Source organism: Rhinopithecus bieti, unplaced genomic scaffold (assembly GCF_001698545.2).
Source record: "Rhinopithecus bieti isolate Rb0 unplaced genomic scaffold, ASM169854v2 scaffold_30015, whole genome shotgun sequence".
NCBI classification, from domain to species: domain Eukaryota; kingdom Metazoa; phylum Chordata; class Mammalia; order Primates; family Cercopithecidae; genus Rhinopithecus; species Rhinopithecus bieti.
In genome coordinates, this window is record NW_016812995.1 from 140,114 (window position 1) to 158,131 (window position 18,018).

The window sequence follows — 18,018 nt, forward strand, 5'->3', positions numbered from 1 at the left end:
AAAAAAAAAAAAAAAAAAAAAAAGCTTGATCTCTATCAGACTTCCTTTCAACTGTCCTCCCTTCCAAGCAGACCACCTGTCCCCTTCTATCCCAGCTCGGAGCAGCTGACCCAACTCAGAATCTCTTTCCTACAGGATGAAGTGCCTTTTGAATGTTATTTTAAGCTGAGAGTTAATTTTTCTACACAACATATTTCCAGACATGTTTAGTCTTTTATTGTCTTAGATACTATAAGAAGATGAACATGACAATTTTCTAGAACCTGGTAGTGTGTGTGTGTGTGGCGGGGGGTGCTGAGGGAGGGGAGTGAGTCACAGGAGCCTGTCCCCCAACAGGTGTGACTTTGCTCTGACAACCTGTGGCATGCTGCAGGGTCAGGCTCCTGATAGGAGGATTTCATGACTATGTCATTGTCTCCACTCATTTTTGACCCAGTTTGGAATGTATCTGCAATTGTGTAGCTCAACACTTTAGGAAACAATAGATTCTTTTATATTATTATTTCTGATGGTGACAAGTTTGTCTTGAGGTCACATTTTCCCCTTGAAAAGTGACATCCTGTCCCTTCTCTCACACTACTGCCATACATTTGTGTTTTTTGTTGTTATTGTTTGGGGTAGAGCAGTTACAAGAAACCCTAAAACCTTTGGATATAAAAGAAATCTGTTTATTGATTTTTAAATCTTTCCTTTCCAAAAGCTGGATACACATGGAGCTGTTTGGGAATTTTCCTTGCTGCTACCGCGCTGCCACCAAATGGAATTGACCAGCGGCTGTTACACTGTTCTTTGCCACTGTGCCTATGCTCAGAATATGCTCACTGCTAAGCTACAAACTCGGACAGGGTCAAAAACAGAGGTGTCCCACCCCATTGCAGCCTCCACCACCTGTAACCCTTTCCTGGCATTGGCCACTGAAGGGTACAAAGGCAAAAGGGCCAAAGCACCACTTAGGTGTGGCATGGATTTTAAACTGCAGTCAGTAACAGATCCTGTTTGATAAATAAGCTGACTGTTCTCTCTTGAGAACCTGTGGCCTCAACCAGCCACCAAGCTGATGTGGCCCAAGTCCATCTCTTGGTCTTCTCCTTTGAAGCACAGCCTATTTCTGAGCCAAGGGTTGGGGAAGCCTGTCTAGATGTGGGACTCAATGCCCCAAACCGGGGAGAGGAAAGCCTGCCTCCCCGCAGGGAGAGCCCAGGCTCTCTGCAACCTTTCCCAGTTTGGTGTTTAAGCAGTGCCATGTTCCTTGTTTGACAACAAGACAGTCTGTAAAGTATTGCTCTTAAAAACAATTTAAAAGGACCCTTTCATGTTGGCACCATTGCCTTAGTCCTCTGTGGGTTGGTCTTCAGCCAGCATTCTGGCGGGAGTGACTGGCATTAACAAGACTGGAAATCGGGGGTCAAAGTAAAATATCTTTGCTTTGTTTTCATTCACAAAGTAATGAAGCCAGCTGCCAATTACGTCCTCCCAACAGCACTTTTTGTCTGTGGACTACTGTGTGAATATTCAGAAGGGAAGTAAGTATTCGGGGATAAACAGGTCTCCCAGCATTCTGAGTGTTCCAAACCCAGTAATCCACTTGCCAATTCAAATAGAACAGCTCCTTGCTAGGTATTACCACAGATAATGACAGTTACGTGGTAGAGCTGCCCATGCCACAAACCTTTATTATTTGGAAAAATAGTCATTAAATGAACCCACTGCCTTAAATGTCTTGAATGTTGCAGTCAAGTGTCTGTCATGTGTTGATATCCACACAGAATTAGGCCCTAATGAGAGCCTTAGACCCTCAACCATGCCCCCTTCGTTGGCATCACAGGGCCTTATTTGGAAGAGGGGGCAAAGAGGATGGAAATCGTAAAATATTGCAGGGGAATCGAACCTAGGAATAGTGCTCCACTTCTGATGATGGAGTGAAGACACTTGGCAGGCTTGAGCCAGACACTTCACCTAGTAGTTCCTGAAACTGTGAGCACCGTTGCACTAAGCCAGTGCAGAGCTGTTAGGGACGGGGCCCAGCTCCTGCTACCACAGACACAGAATGTCTTGGGAGGGCCAGCAGGCCCTCTGAGGGTTCTGGAATCTGTGCACCTTATTTGATCACACTCCAAAATTCTGTTTTTATTTTAACCCTTGAACCTGCTTTATGTATATAATCAAAATATCTATATCTATATCTATATATATTTTTTATCATCTACATGTAAATGAAGCAATAGAATTCTAGCATAAGGCCAAGAAATGAGATGAATGTTTGGGGTTTATGTTTTTTAAGGTAAATACGGGTATTGTTTTTAATTATTACCATTTATTAAATTGTGGGCTTTGAAACCTAATGAAACCTGTTAGCCACTTCTCTGTGCCATATACTTCCCATGTTACCAAAATACCCCCAACTCTTTAGTCAAAAGAGAACCCTGACCTCCTGAGTTTCCATGGTTCTTTCTGTACCAGGTTTAAAACTAGTCTTCTGGAGAAGTATTTTTGACATTAAGCTCTGGGACAGGACACCTTGGGTTTGTGGACTCCAGCCCACTATGATGTTATGACTTCTCTGGCCAGGCCTCTGGTGGAAGTGCACGGGCACTCCCAATGTTGTTAATGCTCTGTCTTCCATTTGTTCTGGAATCCTGTGTGTTGGTCTGTGGTTCCATGCATTAGCTGTTTGTAAGTAATGCATTTGCATACTGAAAAAGGAATGCCACCTGCCACAGTTGATGGTGAGGAAGGTCCTTTGACGTGGTGCAATTTTGATGAGATGTCTCTGGGGACACGAGGATGCCCTAATGATGCTGACTTGTCATGGTTGCAGCATTTGAATTTTTGGTGTTTAAAAAAAAAAAAAATTCGTTAAGTCTATAACCTGGCAACATTTTACAACCCTGTATTTTTAAAGATGGCTTTCTAATAAAAAATCCAGAACCACACAGCCCTATGGTCAAACACTCCTACGTTTGTGCCTCTGCTCTTAAAGGTGCTGTGCTGGACAGTTGGCATGCCAGGGTTTGAGAAGAGTGGATGGCTTGACGTACTTGCAGTTAACTGTTCATAATTGACTGGCTGCCTCTGTTCCTACTGTACTGTAAATTTGATCATGTCTGTTCCTATTCCATTCTCCCAGGAGCTTCTTTGCAGACTGACACACCCTCCCCCACCCCAGGTAGTGGAGATGCTGGTGTCTGGGTAGTCATGGATATCTGTTGGATATTTGAATGTTATAAACAATCCAGCATTACTTGGGAAATGCTACATGTGGAATGTGCATGTTTCCAGGGGCGAGTATTGTCAATCAAAAGGTTTGCAATGATTTCTTTCCTGCCAAAAATAAACATGTGAAACTGCGCTCTCTTGTGGATGGACTGCTTTTCTACCAGCAGCGCCTCTCCTCCCTCCCTTCCCCACCTCCTGCGCAGCCTCATGCCATCACCTTGGGTCTCCTGCTATCCCCACTTCTGGGGAACAGGGTTGGACGGGAGTCAGGCTGCAGCACTCCAGGAGCCACAGACTGATCTTCTAGCTCCTCCATCCCACCCAAATTGCCTGTCACTCCAAGGGTGACTGATGTTCAGCCTCCTGGCTTCCTCTCTTCAGAAGCGGTATGGCTCACTGTCCTCCCACAAGGATTCCAGCCCTCCCAGCAGACTTGAAAATTCAGCCTGAGAGAACTGGGACCTCCCATTCCATAAGAGCCACAGACATTATATGTGGTGCCTAAACCCATCCCCATCCCCATGGGCACAGTGACTGAGATGATTGCCAGATGAAGCATGGCAAGGAGTCGGAAGAGGAGTCAGGATGTCCCAGGCAGTTTCTTGCAATGAGACATTCTGTCACCAGTGTCCTGACCCCAGTCCCTCTGTACATGCAGGTGAGAGAGGCAGTGAGTCCTCCTCTGCTAGGGACTCCTGGCAGGGTCTTGGACATGGCTTCGCCACTCTCAGGACTCTTTCTGTTCATAATGATATCTGATTCAGATAGTACCAGTGTCAATTTCATAAGGTAGGTCTTATCCCCATTTTGTGGATGAGAAAACACGCCAGTGAGACAAAGCTCTGCAGTCTGCTCTATCACAAGATACAGGATTCTACCAGGCACATATATTCATCCCAAATAACTCAGGACACAGTATGTGTATCAGCCCAGGAGACCTAATATTTACCCAGAGACAAAACCCCAAATACCCCACAGCTAAGCCTGTCCCGTGCTTCTAGGTTCCTTGTCGTCACAGTGGAGCAGCTAGCCAGCCAGAGAGAAGTCACCACAGCTTCCTCCCCTGGTTCCAGACTCCTAGGCTGTGTCCTTCATTCTGCTCCCCAGCCCTCTCTGTCCCTCTCACTTTCTCTGGCATCAACCCTGTACCCCACTGCTTCACACCTTTGCAAATAGGCAAACAGATAAAAGGCTGAGAATTGTGGCAGTGCCTGAGGCTGAGGTATCCTCATGAGTGTCCACCGATCTCTGAAATAGGTGGGAAGGACACATGGGGCGTCAAGAGGGCACTTATTTGGGGACTTAGACATGCTGAGATATGCCTTCCGTGTTTTCTAGTTTGAGCACATGTCATCTGTGTGTGTTACACGACCAAGGAATGGGCAGGAAGCTCAGGAGGGTGGGAAGGAGTGGCTGGGAAAAGTCAGTCTGGGAACAGTGGCACATCAGCTGATGAACATTCTGTTGAGCTTATGGATGAGTGCATTGAGGGCTTGTGGCCGAGTTGTGGAGTAACCGGAATGCTTGCACGATAAATCTGTGCCAGGGTTGGCCATGGGTCAGCAGGCTGTTCAAGGCCCAGAGCCACCAACTGGCATGGCCACCAGCCTGACCTCTGAGAACAGAGGCCATCGGGAGGAGGACATGGCCCCAGAGCTTTCCACCCCAAGCCTCTATTATAGCTCCCTCTCCTGGCGTAGTGGTTCTCAGCTCTGGCTGCAGCTGTACACTAGAATTACCTGAGGGGTCTCGAACATACATCCCTCAAGTCCACCCCAGACCATTTCCGATCTCAGCAGATGGGGACCTGCACCATGTTTTTAAGTGTCAAGAAGACTGGAAAGGGCAGCCAGGGCTGAGACCCCCTGCTCTGACTGGCTACAGAGGAAAGGCAAGTCCTCCAAAACTGTTCCAGGCCTGATGCCCAGGTGTGGCAAAGGAGCTGTGGCCAGAGCTTTGCGGAAAATGACATGTTGCTTTACCTGAAAGATCAGCCATATACATGTTCATTGCCAAAAACTTGGAAAATCCAGAAAAGTATAGAGAAAAGCCCACCTGGGCACTGGGAGCCTTTCCCAAGGCAGGAGTGAGGAGGGAGGCCTGATAAGACCCCAGCCTGGCTGACAGCACCTGCTTTCACACAGGTGGGGAGCAGAGTGGAGCCCCACACTGCACATTGGAAGGGTCACACTGCCACTAGGCACGGACCCCAGCCTTGCACCACCACCCTTCCAACAGGCCAGGGTCTTTCCTGACCCAAGCTGGGTCCTAATGGGTGGGCGTGCTGCTGAGCAGGACCACAGTGGGCAAGGCAGTGACACCTGTTTGCAGGGGTCCAGGGTTGGTGTTTGGTCTGTCCTCTCACCCAGCGGTTCCTGTGGTGTCCTTGGGAGGAGTCACTTCCAGCCTATGCAAGCCCCAGTGACCACTGCCACAGCTCCTTCCACATCCTACAGCCCAAGGCGGGACCACCAGATGTGGGGACACACGCCGGCCCATGGCTGCTCCCCTCCAGCATGAGGAGCCAGGGCATCTCCAGCAGTGGGCTCCAGTCCTCACTTCTCTGTCTGCCCTCAGGGAGGGACGCTCCTTACAGAGCCCAGACTCCACAGAGGCAACATTCTGCACCTGCCTGGGAGAGACTGGAGAACGCCTGGGGGATGAAGCCTGGGAGAGGATGCCTGAGCCCAGAGAAACCAGGGCGGAGCCTGGACTTAGCTTGGGGCCACTCCTTCACCTGGGTCAATATTGACATGGAGCGGGCTGGGCCTTGGAGACAAGCCAGGCAGGAACAAAGTAGGCCCCAAGCCCTGGAAACTTGCTGAGTGAGGAGGTGGTAGATTAAGGGGGGCTGGGGCAGGAAGAGGGCAGGGCTTTGCTAGCAAGGCAAACTCTGCTCAGGGCCCTTTTTACTCCCGGCAGGCCCCCTTGAAGAGGGGCGGAGGTAGGGATGGGGGTGGGGTGGTGGGACCCCTTTCCTGCTAGGGGGAGGAGGGAGGGAAAGGCTAGGCATCCCACCCTCCCATTCTTGTAGCACCTGGCTGCCTGTGAGCCTGCCCTGGGCCTCAGTTTCCCCTCTGTGTGTCTGGGGTGTGACAGCCATGAGCCGGAGGCTGCCCAGGCCAGACTCAAGGCAGTGCTGCTCATCGTGGCCTGAGGACAGGTTCTAAGGCCAGACTGCCATCTCTCCTGGGCCTGGGATCACAGGTTACAGAGTAGGTGGTTCTGGACAGGGCAGTTCTGCCCAGGTGACATCTTCTGGTTTGCAGACACCGAGACAATTCTGAGGGGTGAGGCCTTGGAGAAGTTCTCGTGCCCCCCACTAAGCTGCTGACACTGGATTGTGCCAGCTGGGGTATCTGGCCCACAACCAAAGTGGAGAGGAGTCACCCCCTCAGCTTCTCAGAGGAGGAGGACTGAGCCCAGTAAAGGATCCAGACACACATACATACATACACACACACACACACACTGGGTCAGGTGCAGGCCACAGAAACATGTCAGCAAACATTTTATTAAGCAACTGCAGTATGCCGGGCACCATTCTACACACAGGTGGACGTGAGCAAGGCCCCGCCCACAGTGACTCACAGTCCAGCTGGGACACAGAGACTAACCAAAGATCCCACTTAGCAAGACCAGCTTCTTGGAGCACCATGATGAGGAAAGTGGTGATGTCTGAGGAGGGAGACTGCTGTGGCTAAGGAGGGCAGGAAGGGCCCTCTGCAGGGCTGCCATTTTGGCTGGGGCCTAAATGCAGTAAAGGAGCAGCTACGGGAAGATACAGAGTGGGACTTCCAGGCAGAGAAGACTGCAGTGCAAAGGTCTGCAGACAACGACCTGGGCGTCTTCAAGGGACACGAGGAATCATATTGCCAGAACGCAGTGAGCCATTCGAAGAGTGATGGGAGAGGCAGCTGGGAACGGCCATTGAGAATTTCATCCCAGTTTTAGTGGAAGCCACTGGAAGGTTTGGAGAGGGGGATGGTGTGAGCGGGTTTATGGTTAAATTCTGAGGTTAAATTTTCCCTCTAGTTAGTGAAAATCATAGACAGAAAATAGAATGGTGGTTGCAAGGGGCTGGGGGCAATGGGGAGTCTCTGTTTAATGAGTGCAGGGTTTCAGTTTTGTAAGATGAAAGAATTCTGGAAATAGTGGCAGCGGTTGCACAACAATATGAGTGTCCTTCACACCACAGAACCATATACTTAAAAGTGGATACACGTCGGGCGTTGTGGCTCATGCCTGTCATCTCAACACTTTGGGAGGCTGAGGTGGGTGGATCACTGGAGGTCAGGAGTTCACCACCAGCCTGACCAACATAGTGAAACCCCGTCTCTACTAAAAATACAAAATTAGCCGGATGTGGTGGTGCATACCTGTAATCCCAACTTCTCAGGGGGCTGAGGCAGGAGAATCACTTGAACCCAGGAGGCGGAGGCTGCAGTGAGCCAAGATTGCGCCATTGCAACTCCAGCCTGGGCAACAAAAGCGAAACTCCGTCTCAAATAAATAAATAAAAAGGGGATGCAATGGTAAATTTTAAGTATATCTTACTACAATTTTTTACATCTTGTGAAAAAAAGATTTTTTATATTTTACCACAATTTTTTAAATCTTAGGAAAAAAGATCCCTCTGGATACTGTGGGAGGATGGCCGCAGTGGCCAGGCAGACCCAGAGACACAGAGGGAGGCTGGCTCCGGAGCACGCAGGAGGCATGAGAGGGAGGGCCAGAGCCAGGATCCACCATGAACCAGCCGCAGACTGGCCAGTGGCTTGGGGGAGAGAGAAACTAAGGCAACTGCAGGTTTGGGGCCTAAGCACCCACTGGATGTTCACGATGAACATGTTCCTGGGGCTCAGAAAGGGTAGATCTGGGAGGGGCCTGAGGCAATGTTAAGTGTGAGGCCAAACGTGCCGGGAGAGATATGACCAGATGGAAGATGGAGACCTAGGCTGGGGCAAGTTCAGGGGAGTTGGGTCAGGGAGACGCTTGTGTTTCCATGGTATTTGCATCCTTCAGACTGGAACTGGGAAGGTAACTAGAAAACAAACAGGAGTGAAGGCCCGAGCTCTGCACCTGCTGCCATTTAGAGGACTGAGGGAGATGGGTGGAGTAAGAGGGAAGGAACAATGGTGACTGAACCGACTGCCGCTTGGATGAGAGTGGACATTGGTGACTTAGGAAAGAGCCATTACCAGGGAATTCAAGAACCAAGACCAACAGAGTGGGTGGGCTGAGGGGAGATGGGGGAAGAGTCAGTGGGAAGAAATGAGGACACAGAGTCTTCCTGGGCACCGGGACAAAAGGAGACAGGGAAAAAGGTATGCACAGCTGCGGCGGATACACTGCCACTGTCACACACAGGGTCCCTGTCCCAAGTGGGGATTAGACAGGCATGCCAGGACACAGGCACATATATGACATCAGACAGGCAATGGCACACATGGGGACAGACCAAGTGCCTGTGACACAGGCATCCCTTCACACACAGGGACCCTGCATTGTGTCTATTAAACACAGTCACACACTAGCTATAGGTCCTGCTGGGCACAGACTGCCCCGAGTCCCCAAATCCTCGGACCCCTGTGACAGAGACCTTTGTGGGGTGAAGACAGCACAGGGAGAGGGTCTTGGGCAGTGGGCAGTGGGCAGGCTTTAGCAGCGTGGCTTTGATGGGACAGCCCATGCTGGCTGGGCCTTGGCTCGGACTGAGGCCTTGCCCTAAGCTGCCAAGAGGAGGTTGTGCCCCTGGAGTTTCTGGAAGGCTCTATTTGCAGCCCCTCCACCCCACAGTGAGAGACAGAGAGTGGCAGTGGGTGGCAGCTGAGGTGAGCGAGAGGTGTCTGCTGCAAGAGCTGGACTGGCCTCTCCCATGATGGGTAGCGGGGTTCCCTGAGGAGGGCTGTGCCAGGCAGTGAGCTCACATTTGGGTAGGGACAGCAGAAATATCTAGAGGGAGCCCTGGCCACCTTCCCTTCCTGAAGTGAGCTGGGTCCTACAGAGCCTAATCCCACAGCCCCCACCCTCAGTCCTACTTCCTCCTAAAGTTTGCTGGAGTGGCCTGGCCCTCTTGGTCCAGGGGGAGCCCACCACCCTGGGTGAGGGATCAGGGGCCCATCTAGTACTCCAGAGAAGGAAATTCCAGTATCTTCCACACTTCACCACTTAGCCCAGTCCAGGCCTCCATCCCCTGCTCTCTCTGGCCACTGGTACCCAGGCAGTGAGACTTGGGAGACTTAGCCATAGCCCTGGGGAGGGCGCTGGCCCCCAGATGGCTTGCTCAATATTTGTTGACTGACTAACTAAGTGAATGCCCAGCCCGCTGAGTGCTGTGTGGTGGGGTGTGTCCTGCAGGGCAGGAGCTGGGATTCAGTTACAGTGGCAAGGGCCAGGAGTTGGGAGGCAGAGACTGGCCCTGTGCCAGGCCCAGCACTGCTCACAGGCAGGGTGAAGGCGCGGGAGCAGTTTCCAGCAGGTAGGCCTGGGCAGGGTGTGTGTGTGGGGGGGTTCCAGGGAACCAGTAGGGCAGAGAGTGGGCTATTCAACTCAAGGGCATAGAGCACAGGGTTGCAGGGCTCAGGGCCACAGAGCTTTGGCGGCAGAATTGGGAGGCAGCAGCAGCCCAGCAGGTGAAAACACTGATGGGGCAGGGCAACTGTGGCAGGCAGCCCAAGGAGAAGAAAGTGGCAGATTTTGTAGAAGGGCAGGGAGGTCTGTGGCCCACAGACTGAGTGTGCCTGCCCCCAACCCTGGCCCCATCCTTTCCCCTCATTCTAGAGGGCGGCACCACTCCCTGCTCCCTGGAAGTTGGGCAAGGTAATCTCTGGCTCCCTTCAACGGTACCCACAAAGGAAGGAAGGGCTCCTGTAGGGAGAGAAAGAGGCACTGGAGGAGGGAGAGAGCTAGGAGAGTGGAGGCACCCAGGGACATGAGGGGCAGGAAGAGAGAAGAGGGTGTGTGTGAAGGGGGTAGGGAGTGCCCCGGGAAAGACAGGGGAACCCGGGGAAGAGAAGGGAAGACCTGGGTAGGGAGGGCGGGGAGGGAGACAGGAAAGGGTGTAGGGGAAAACAGGGAACCAGGAAAGGAGGAAGTGCCTGGGAAGGAAAAATAGGAGAAAAAGGGAAGGATCCCAGGGGAGAGGGGAAACCAACAGGGAGAAGGAAGAGCCAGGCAGAGGCAGGGGCACCAGGCAGGGACAGAGGGAAATCTTGGAAAAGGGGAGGCGTGGGGCATGGGGAGAGAAAGGGAAACCAGAGAAGGAACTGGGCATCTGGAAGAGAAAGGAGCCCTGGGTGGAGGAAGCGCACCCCCAGGGAAGAGAAGGAGGGGCTTCCAGGAGGAAGGAGAGGACCAGGGGTAGGAGGGTTCCCACTTGGGAAGGTGGTGAAAGGGAGTTCCCCAGAGGAAAGAGGGCAGAAGGGTTTGGGAGGCTGGAGGGGGCACTGTGGGGAGTTCCCCAGAGGAAAGAGGGCAGGAGGGCTTGGAAGGCTGGAGGCGGCACTGTGGAGAGGTAGGAGGCCCCCGATCTTTGAGCACCCATTCCCCATTGAAGCCCAGGTGGAAGAGAGTGAACACAGATGCCATGGGAGTGGGACCTCAGCCCTCCTGGCTGAGGGTCTGGCTCCACAGGCTGGGGCTGGATATCAGACAGGCTCCTGGCCCCCTGGGGGCGATGCTGCCCCTCCCAGTGACATCAGCTGAGTCCCAACATTCTGGCTGCCAGTTTGACTTTCCTGTCCCCCATGGGCCCTGGTTGCCACTGTTCTGAGGCCATCCAGTAGTCTTTCTGACACTCTGTCACCGAGTTGCACTCTTCCATGAGCTACGTACAGCTCACAGTTTCTGTCTGCACCTCTGGTCACTGCCTGCCTGGGCCTCTGGTAATTGTCACTGGTTACTATTTCTGCCTGTTACTCAGTGTCCTACATGGCCACCATTGCATGTCATCCTGCTTGCCACCCAACGTCCTCACGTTTTCTGTTGCTTGAGATCACCTTTTCATGGTCACTATGTCTGCCTGTCACTCATGTCATTGTCACACCAATAGGCCATCAATTGTGGCAACAGATCCTGGGGCAGTTAGGGTGTGGGACGGCTCCCTTCTCCATTCACTTTCACTCAGTCCTGTCATAGGACAGCACGCTTCACTCATTCAACAACTACTTACCGAGTACCTGCTGGGGGCCAGGCAGCTGGGATCCCACAGTAAACAAGAGGACAAACCCCTGCCTTCAGGAATCTGATGCTCTGGTGAGGGAGACAGCAGCCAACAACCATCCTATGGTTTCCACAGGGTGCGGGAGGAGCTGTGAGCTAAACCCAGCTCTAACCCCCTAGAAGGACCGCCCACTCTGCCCCTGCTGCCCCACAGCCTCCTCCGCTCCCACCACATTTCCTTGGCTACCTGTTGGGTGTTGCCACAGTGTACTGTGAACTCACCAGGGCCAAACCAAGGGCCCTAACAAAGGTGTAAGGAATGTGAGCCACTCTATGCCACCTATTGTACCACGCCTGATTCTGTAACTCTGTCCCCTTGCCTTGTTCTGCCTGGAGCCAAGGCTGTTCCTGCTATTGATAAGACATAGTGGGAGTGGAGGGGGAGGGGGAAGGACTAACACACCAGGGTCACCCTGAGTGAGAGATTCAGAAAGAAGTGACTTTTGGACCAAACCTCACACACAGGTTTCTGAAGGCGTGGTGCAGGGAAGCCTCAGGTAATTGAGTATGAAGTGCCGAGACATAACAAAATCGACAGAAGTGAGGGTCCCTTCCTTCCCCCAGGTACTTCTCATTCCATGTCACTGTCACTCACTGCCCTCTCACTCTCTCCCTCCTCTGCACACGCAGAACCACACAGCACAGACTCAAGCAAGCTAAATCGCTATTTGCAGAGCCTGTGGCTGTTTGCAGAGCCTGTGTTTATACAGAGTTCAGCTCTGTTTCAAGAATTTGTCAACTGAAGCAGGAGCATCACTTGAACCCAGAAGGTGGAGGTTGCAGTGAAGTGTGTTCGAATCATGCACTGCAGGCTAGGTGACAGAGCAATACCCTGTCTCGAAAAAACTGAAAAAAAAAATTGTCAAGTGTTTATGCCTAATCTGCCCAACCCACTCATATCAACTGAGCCTGTCACTTGCTGCAGAATCTGTCAGTCTTCATAGTCTGTGTGCTGACATTTGTGTGTTTACAGAGCCCTCCTAATAAAAGTCATGTTCTATAATGAAGTTGTACAGGTAGCCAGGCGTTGGTCTCCAACCTGAGAACTCTGGCTCTTGTTCCTTGTGTCATCCCATATTCCTGCCTGGCCTAGGATGGACATCAGCAAGGGCCTCCCAGCCATCCAGGGAGGCCTCCACATATGGATCACTGAGGTGAGAGGCACGACCAGATAGGAGAGTTGGTGACATGGAAGAGCGTGGGGTTTCCCACACCAGGCTTCTCCCGCCCCCAACTCAGAGCGTCCTCCTCCACCCCACCCTAGCGGGTGTCATGGGTAGGGATCTCCTGAGTTGTTACAGGGCACTCTCCTCTCCCAGAACCAGAAGATGGTGCCGGTACCCGAGGGGGCTTACGGGAACTTTTTTGAGGAACACTGCTATGTCATCCTCCACGTGAGTCGCTTGGGGAAGTCTGTCTGAGAGGGGTGACATGGCCCAGCATTGGGGAGACCGTGGCACAGACATAAACTCTGCCCCTGGGAAGCGGCAAGTTGAGAGCCCGAGAATCACATCCCACAATGGGGCGGTTACCGTTGAGGCTTCTTAGCCCTTCCCTCCCCCTTCCTGATCTCCGCGGAAGCCCCATGGCCCTTGGTACATCCTCCCCTTCTTCACCCGCACCTCCGCCTTCCCCGCAACACATATACACAAACACCCGGACTCTAGGTTCCCCAGAGCCCGAAGGCCACGCAGGGGGCGTCCAGCGACCTGCACTACTGGGTCGGGAAGCAGGCAGGTGCGGAGGCGCAGGGCACTGCGGCAGCCTTCCAGCAGTGCCTACAGGAGGAGCTGGGGGCCCAGACCGTGCTACACTGCGAGGCGCAGGCCCACGAGTCCGACTGCTTCTGCAGCTACTTCCGCTCGGGAATCATGTGAGTGCAGGGGCGGCCGGGGGCAGGACGGAGCCGTGGAGGCGGTGCCTGGGCTGGGGCAGTCTTAGGGTGGCCATCGTCCACATCCCTGAATGGGGAAAGCCGGGAGGGGTTAGGTAACACTTTATTGAGATACAACTCATACACCATACGATTCACCCATTTAAAGTACACATACATGTCAGTGATTTTTAACAGTTGTGTGCAACCATCACCACAATCAATTTTAGAACATTTTCATCACCCTAAAAAGAAGTCCCATACCCCTTTGCAATCACTCCCCATTTCCCTCCAACACCCCCATCCCCTGCCCTAGGCAACTACTCATCTACTTTGTCTATACATTTGCCTCTTCCAGGCATGTCATAGAAATGGAATCATTCAACAAGTGGTCTTCCCTGACGGACTCTTTTTGCTTAACACACTGTTTTCGGGGTTTATCCATGTTGTAGCATGTGTTATGACTTCTTTTTATTACCAAGTAATATTGCATTTTATGAATATACTACATTTTATTTATCCATTCATCACTTAATGGACATTTGGGTTGTTTCCACTTTTTGGCTGCTATGAATGTGTTTCTATGAACATTTGTATACAAGTTTTCGTGTGGACAAATGTTTTCATTTCCCTTGGTATATACCTAGGAGCAGACACCAATGTTGCTTTGAGTTTACTTTTATATTACCGTGCTGGTGGGAATATGTCTTTTGCTGTAAATTGCTTCACAGGTGTTTTAAATTAACATTTGCAATATATTTGGCAGTATAGGAAATTGCTGCTATTTGATCATTTCCATTTCATACAGTTGAACCTATATATGCATATAGCATATACATGAACACATGCACACAAGCATATGCACAGATGCAGAAACACCACCCCCATGTAAGTCCACCTATAGATGGACATGTGTGAATATCCATGTTCACCTACACACATATATACTGTTGCCCATTTTCATGTACTCACCATCTAGACTTACATCCTCGCCCTTACGGGCGCAGGGATAAACAAATTAGGACACTGTGCCCCCAAATTGTATGGTTACATGTACACATATATGTATGTGTCCACATGACGTGCATGGAAGTGCACTGGAACAGTGGAAACGAATGCCATATCATGCCTATGGTGCACCCATGTACTTATACATACATGTGTTCACACAGACTCCCGTGCATGTATGAAGCAGGCACGTATGTGCATGTGCTCACATCTGCAGTCATTCGTGCATATGGCAGACTGTGTTCTCACATACACAGAAAGTATATACCCTCCTGCTATTCCCTCCTCAGCTACAGGAAGGGAGGCCTAGCGTCTGACCTCAAGCATGTGGAGACCAACTTTTTCAACATCCAGCGACTGCTGCACATCAAAGGGAGGAAGCACGTGTCTGCCACTGAGGTGAGGCTGCCAGGGGAGCCTCTTGACCTCTGGACTCGGCTCAGACTGGGTGTACTGAGGTATAAGGAAGTTGGAAATTGGCTGGGGGTGTGGGGAACAAGGAGCTGTCAGCATTCCCAGATGGTCTTGAACGAAGAGAATGGAGAGGACACCAGGCTTCTAGCCCCACTTCTGCCTCTGCTCCCCGGACCTTATGTTTCTGCATCTGTCACATGGACGTATTGAGAACCTGGGCACAGCTACTTGGGAGGCTAAGGCAGCAGGATCACCTGAGCCCAGGAGTGATTCATGATGACACCACTGTACTCCAGCAGCTTGGGTGACAGAGAAAGACCCGACCCTGTCTCTAAAACCAAAAAAAGAACTTGGGCAGATGGGGCAGACGATACGGCACCTGTGAATGGTCCTTGTTAGCAACACAGTGAGAGGTGGTGCAAAACTTGGGGAGTGCCTAACCTCACACTCTCTCACACACGTTGTCATTGTCACACATATGCACACACACTGTCTCCCACTGTTATCCCCAGGTGCTCCTCTGGTCCATTGAGTGCCCTTGTGCAAATCAGAACACAGTGTCCCTTTCTTCCATCTGTCAGGAAATTACAGGAAAGTACTGGTTTTGTTAGAACAAAACATTTTACTGCCATCTGGCCAGAATTTGGTGTAATGAACATTCAGGTGTACAACATCTACAGTGTGAATGGTAACCCTTGAGGTATGCAAGTGAGTCTGTATAGGCAGCCTGTGACACACAGACAATCCCACATAGGCTCTGCATGTCACCCACAGACCCAGTGACCATACATCTCTGGTCATTCAGGGACACCATGAAGCCCCATGTTTCTCCTATTATCCTGGCATAATTATCTAAAGTACTCCCTTTTACTCTCAAAAGTGTGTCCATTTGGAGACTCTTCATCCATACGTATACACTGTCACCATGAGCACACACACTTCTTCACATGTGATGTGCCCACATACATACGTGTGTATATGCACACACACAAAAGATAAACAGATACACTCCACCTGTATACATGTGTACATGTACACATGTACAGCAACAGATATGCACTGAGAAATGTCATAAGTCGTGTACACCCTGTGAAATGCAGCATTATCTACAGTCACACATGCCTAGTACACCCAGTTGCATACAGCTTCATGCACACGCGACACATCCCAGCTATGCTCCCCTCTAGCGGATGCTGGTGGTATGACACCCTGTCTCCCTCCCTGCTCCTCCTGGCTCTGGCAGGTGGAGCTCTCCTGGAACAGCTTTAATAAGGGTGACATCTTCCTGCTGGACCTAGGCAAGATGATGATCCAGTGGAATGGGCCCAAGACCAGCATTTCTGAGAAGGCTCGGGTAAGTGTCTGCCCAAGGAACTGGGGAGTACGGGGCTTGGGGGGGAATGGTCCTCCAGGTGCCCATCCTTCAGCCACCCCAAGAGGTGGGCTTGGCTCTCTGCTACAATCCAAGAAACATCTACGAGTTACAAGCTGAGTTCAGACCCTGCACTGTTGGTGTCCCCCTGGATGCCAGGATGAGGGGACACCAGCCCTTCTCCCCACCAGCCTCTGGGAGCTGAGCAGTGACAGGAGAAAGCTGTGCTGTGAGGGGGCACACTGGTGACACCCTGACTGCCAGGTTCTCTCCCGCAGGGGCTGGCCTTGACCTACAGCCTCCGGGACAGGGAACGTGGTGGTCGTGCACAGATTGGTGTGGTGGATGATGAGGCCAAAGCCCCGGACCTCATGCAGATCATGGAAGCTGTGCTGGGCCGCAGGGTGGGCAGCCTGCGTGCCGCCACACCCAGCAAAGATATCAACCAGCTGCAGAAGGCCAGTGTTCGCCTGTACCAGTAAGTACCCTTGGGGTGGGCAGGAGTGGATGGGACAGTCCAGGACTCCGTGTCCATCACTACTGCAATAACACGGCATCCCTAGAAAGTCCTCCAGCAAAGGCTGCTGGGTTTCTGGGACATGTCATATGGACCATGGGCCCAGCCTGTACTCTTCCATGGTGTGCGGCTGCCTTGCTGAGAAACCTATTGTACATACGGGGGACTGTGGTGCCCTGCTAGGGTCAGGGAGCTGCCTAAAGCTCCACAGCAAGGCTGCGGTCAAGTCAAGACTACAACTCAGGGCTCCAGCCCCCATGCCTTCTGTCTCTGAGGGGCTGGGGTGGGGTCCTAAGAGGGGCTGGAGTGGAGCCAGGTCAGGGAGGGGCTGGGCTGGTCACTCCTGGGTTCCTGTTCCCCCAGTGTCTATGAGAAGGGCAAAGACTTGGTGGTCGTGGAGTTGGCGACCCCCCCACTGACCCAGGACCTGCTGCAGGAGGAGGTGAGGAAGTCCTGGCCCCAGCTATTCGCATCCTTCCCCACCCACAACCCCAGCCCAGTCTGGACCACCTACTGACCAGCCCCACCCTTGCTCCCAGGACGTCTACATCCTGGACCAGGGTGGCTTCAAGATCTATGTGTGGCAGGGACGCATGTCTAGCCTCCAGGAGAGAAAGGCTGCCTTCAGCCGGGCTGTGGTGAGCCCCGGGGCTCTGTTTGAGAGGAACAGAGCACTGTCCTGCTGTCTGAGTGGGGACGCAGCGCTGCCCCGGGGTCTAAGGGAGGAATCAGCCCTCCCCTGGAGTTTGAGTTGGGAAATCCTATGCTGGAGTCTTAAAGGGGAGGTAGCCCTGCCTTGGGAGCCCTGAGATTGAAGACCAGGTGGCCACTGAGAAACCATATATAAAAGGGGCACGTGGCCCTGCCTTCAGGTGTGGGGCCTTACTGACTGGGCGGCCCTGCTTTCTGAGGGTGGGGCTGGGGAGGAGACGGGGCTCTGTCTGGGGTCCATGAGGGTTGACATGGCCTGTCCTGCCCGAGGCCTGGACTAAGGGGACCCTGCCTGCCCTCAGGGACCTCAGAGAAGTTGGTGGTGACACAGTCAGTTCGTTAAGTGGGTCATGAGCTCGGTTAATTAACGCTTCTTGGAGCTCGGCTGTCCCAGAGCTGTAGGTCCCCAGGGGCGGGAGTGGAGCAGTGGACTCTCGGGTCGCAGGACTGACGGTGCCTTCTGCCCCAGGGCTTCATCCAGGCCAAGGGCTACCCAACCTACACCAACGTGGAGGTGCTGAACGACGGTGCCGAGTCGGCCGCGTTCAAGCAGCTCTTCCGGACTTGGTCTGAGAAGCGGAGCAGGAACCAGAAGCTCGGCGGGAAGGGTGAGCGGGCGGGGCGGGGCTGACGGGGGCGGGACTAGCGGGGGCGCGGCCTGGCAGGAACCGGCAACTCGGCGGG

At 52.5% G+C, this 18,018-nt stretch overlaps 2 protein-coding genes across 9 annotated transcripts in view; both read left to right on the forward strand.

Moving 5' to 3' along the window:
* CTDSPL (CTD small phosphatase like) overlaps nt 1-3,348 on the forward strand; it is a 121,440-nt gene extending 118,092 nt beyond the window's left edge. For all 4 annotated transcript variants that reach the window (XM_017847401.1, XM_017847404.1, XM_017847399.1 and 1 more), the window contains one exon: nt 701-3,348. In XM_017847401.1, the coding sequence (XP_017702890.1) occupies nt 701-767 (67 nt within the window). In that variant the 3' untranslated portion in view covers nt 768-3,348. The remainder of the gene's footprint in view (nt 1-700) is intronic.
* A 3,490-nt stretch (nt 3,349-6,838) lies between these two features.
* The window catches only part of VILL (villin like), a 22,520-nt gene continuing 11,340 nt past the window's right edge, over nt 6,839-18,018 (forward strand). For 2 of the 5 annotated variants that reach the window (XR_001880540.1, XM_017847392.1), the window contains exons 1-10: nt 6,839-7,186; nt 12,448-12,593; nt 12,759-12,833; nt 13,107-13,312; nt 14,611-14,719; nt 15,978-16,088; nt 16,385-16,584; nt 16,987-17,065; nt 17,163-17,261; nt 17,804-17,942. Coding sequence is in view for 4 of the 5 variants with exons in the window: in XM_017847392.1 (XP_017702881.1) it covers nt 12,534-12,593; nt 12,759-12,833; nt 13,107-13,312; nt 14,611-14,719; nt 15,978-16,088; nt 16,385-16,584; nt 16,987-17,065; nt 17,163-17,261; nt 17,804-17,942 (1,078 nt within the window). In the remaining variant the exon portion in view is untranslated. Of the gene's footprint in view, nt 7,187-8,754; nt 9,698-12,447; nt 12,594-12,758; nt 12,834-13,106; nt 13,313-14,610; nt 14,720-15,977; nt 16,089-16,384; nt 16,585-16,986; nt 17,066-17,162; nt 17,262-17,803; nt 17,943-18,018 lie in introns of those variants that run through there. The other 3 variants (XM_017847394.1, XM_017847393.1, XM_017847395.1) reach the window with 3 other exon arrangements.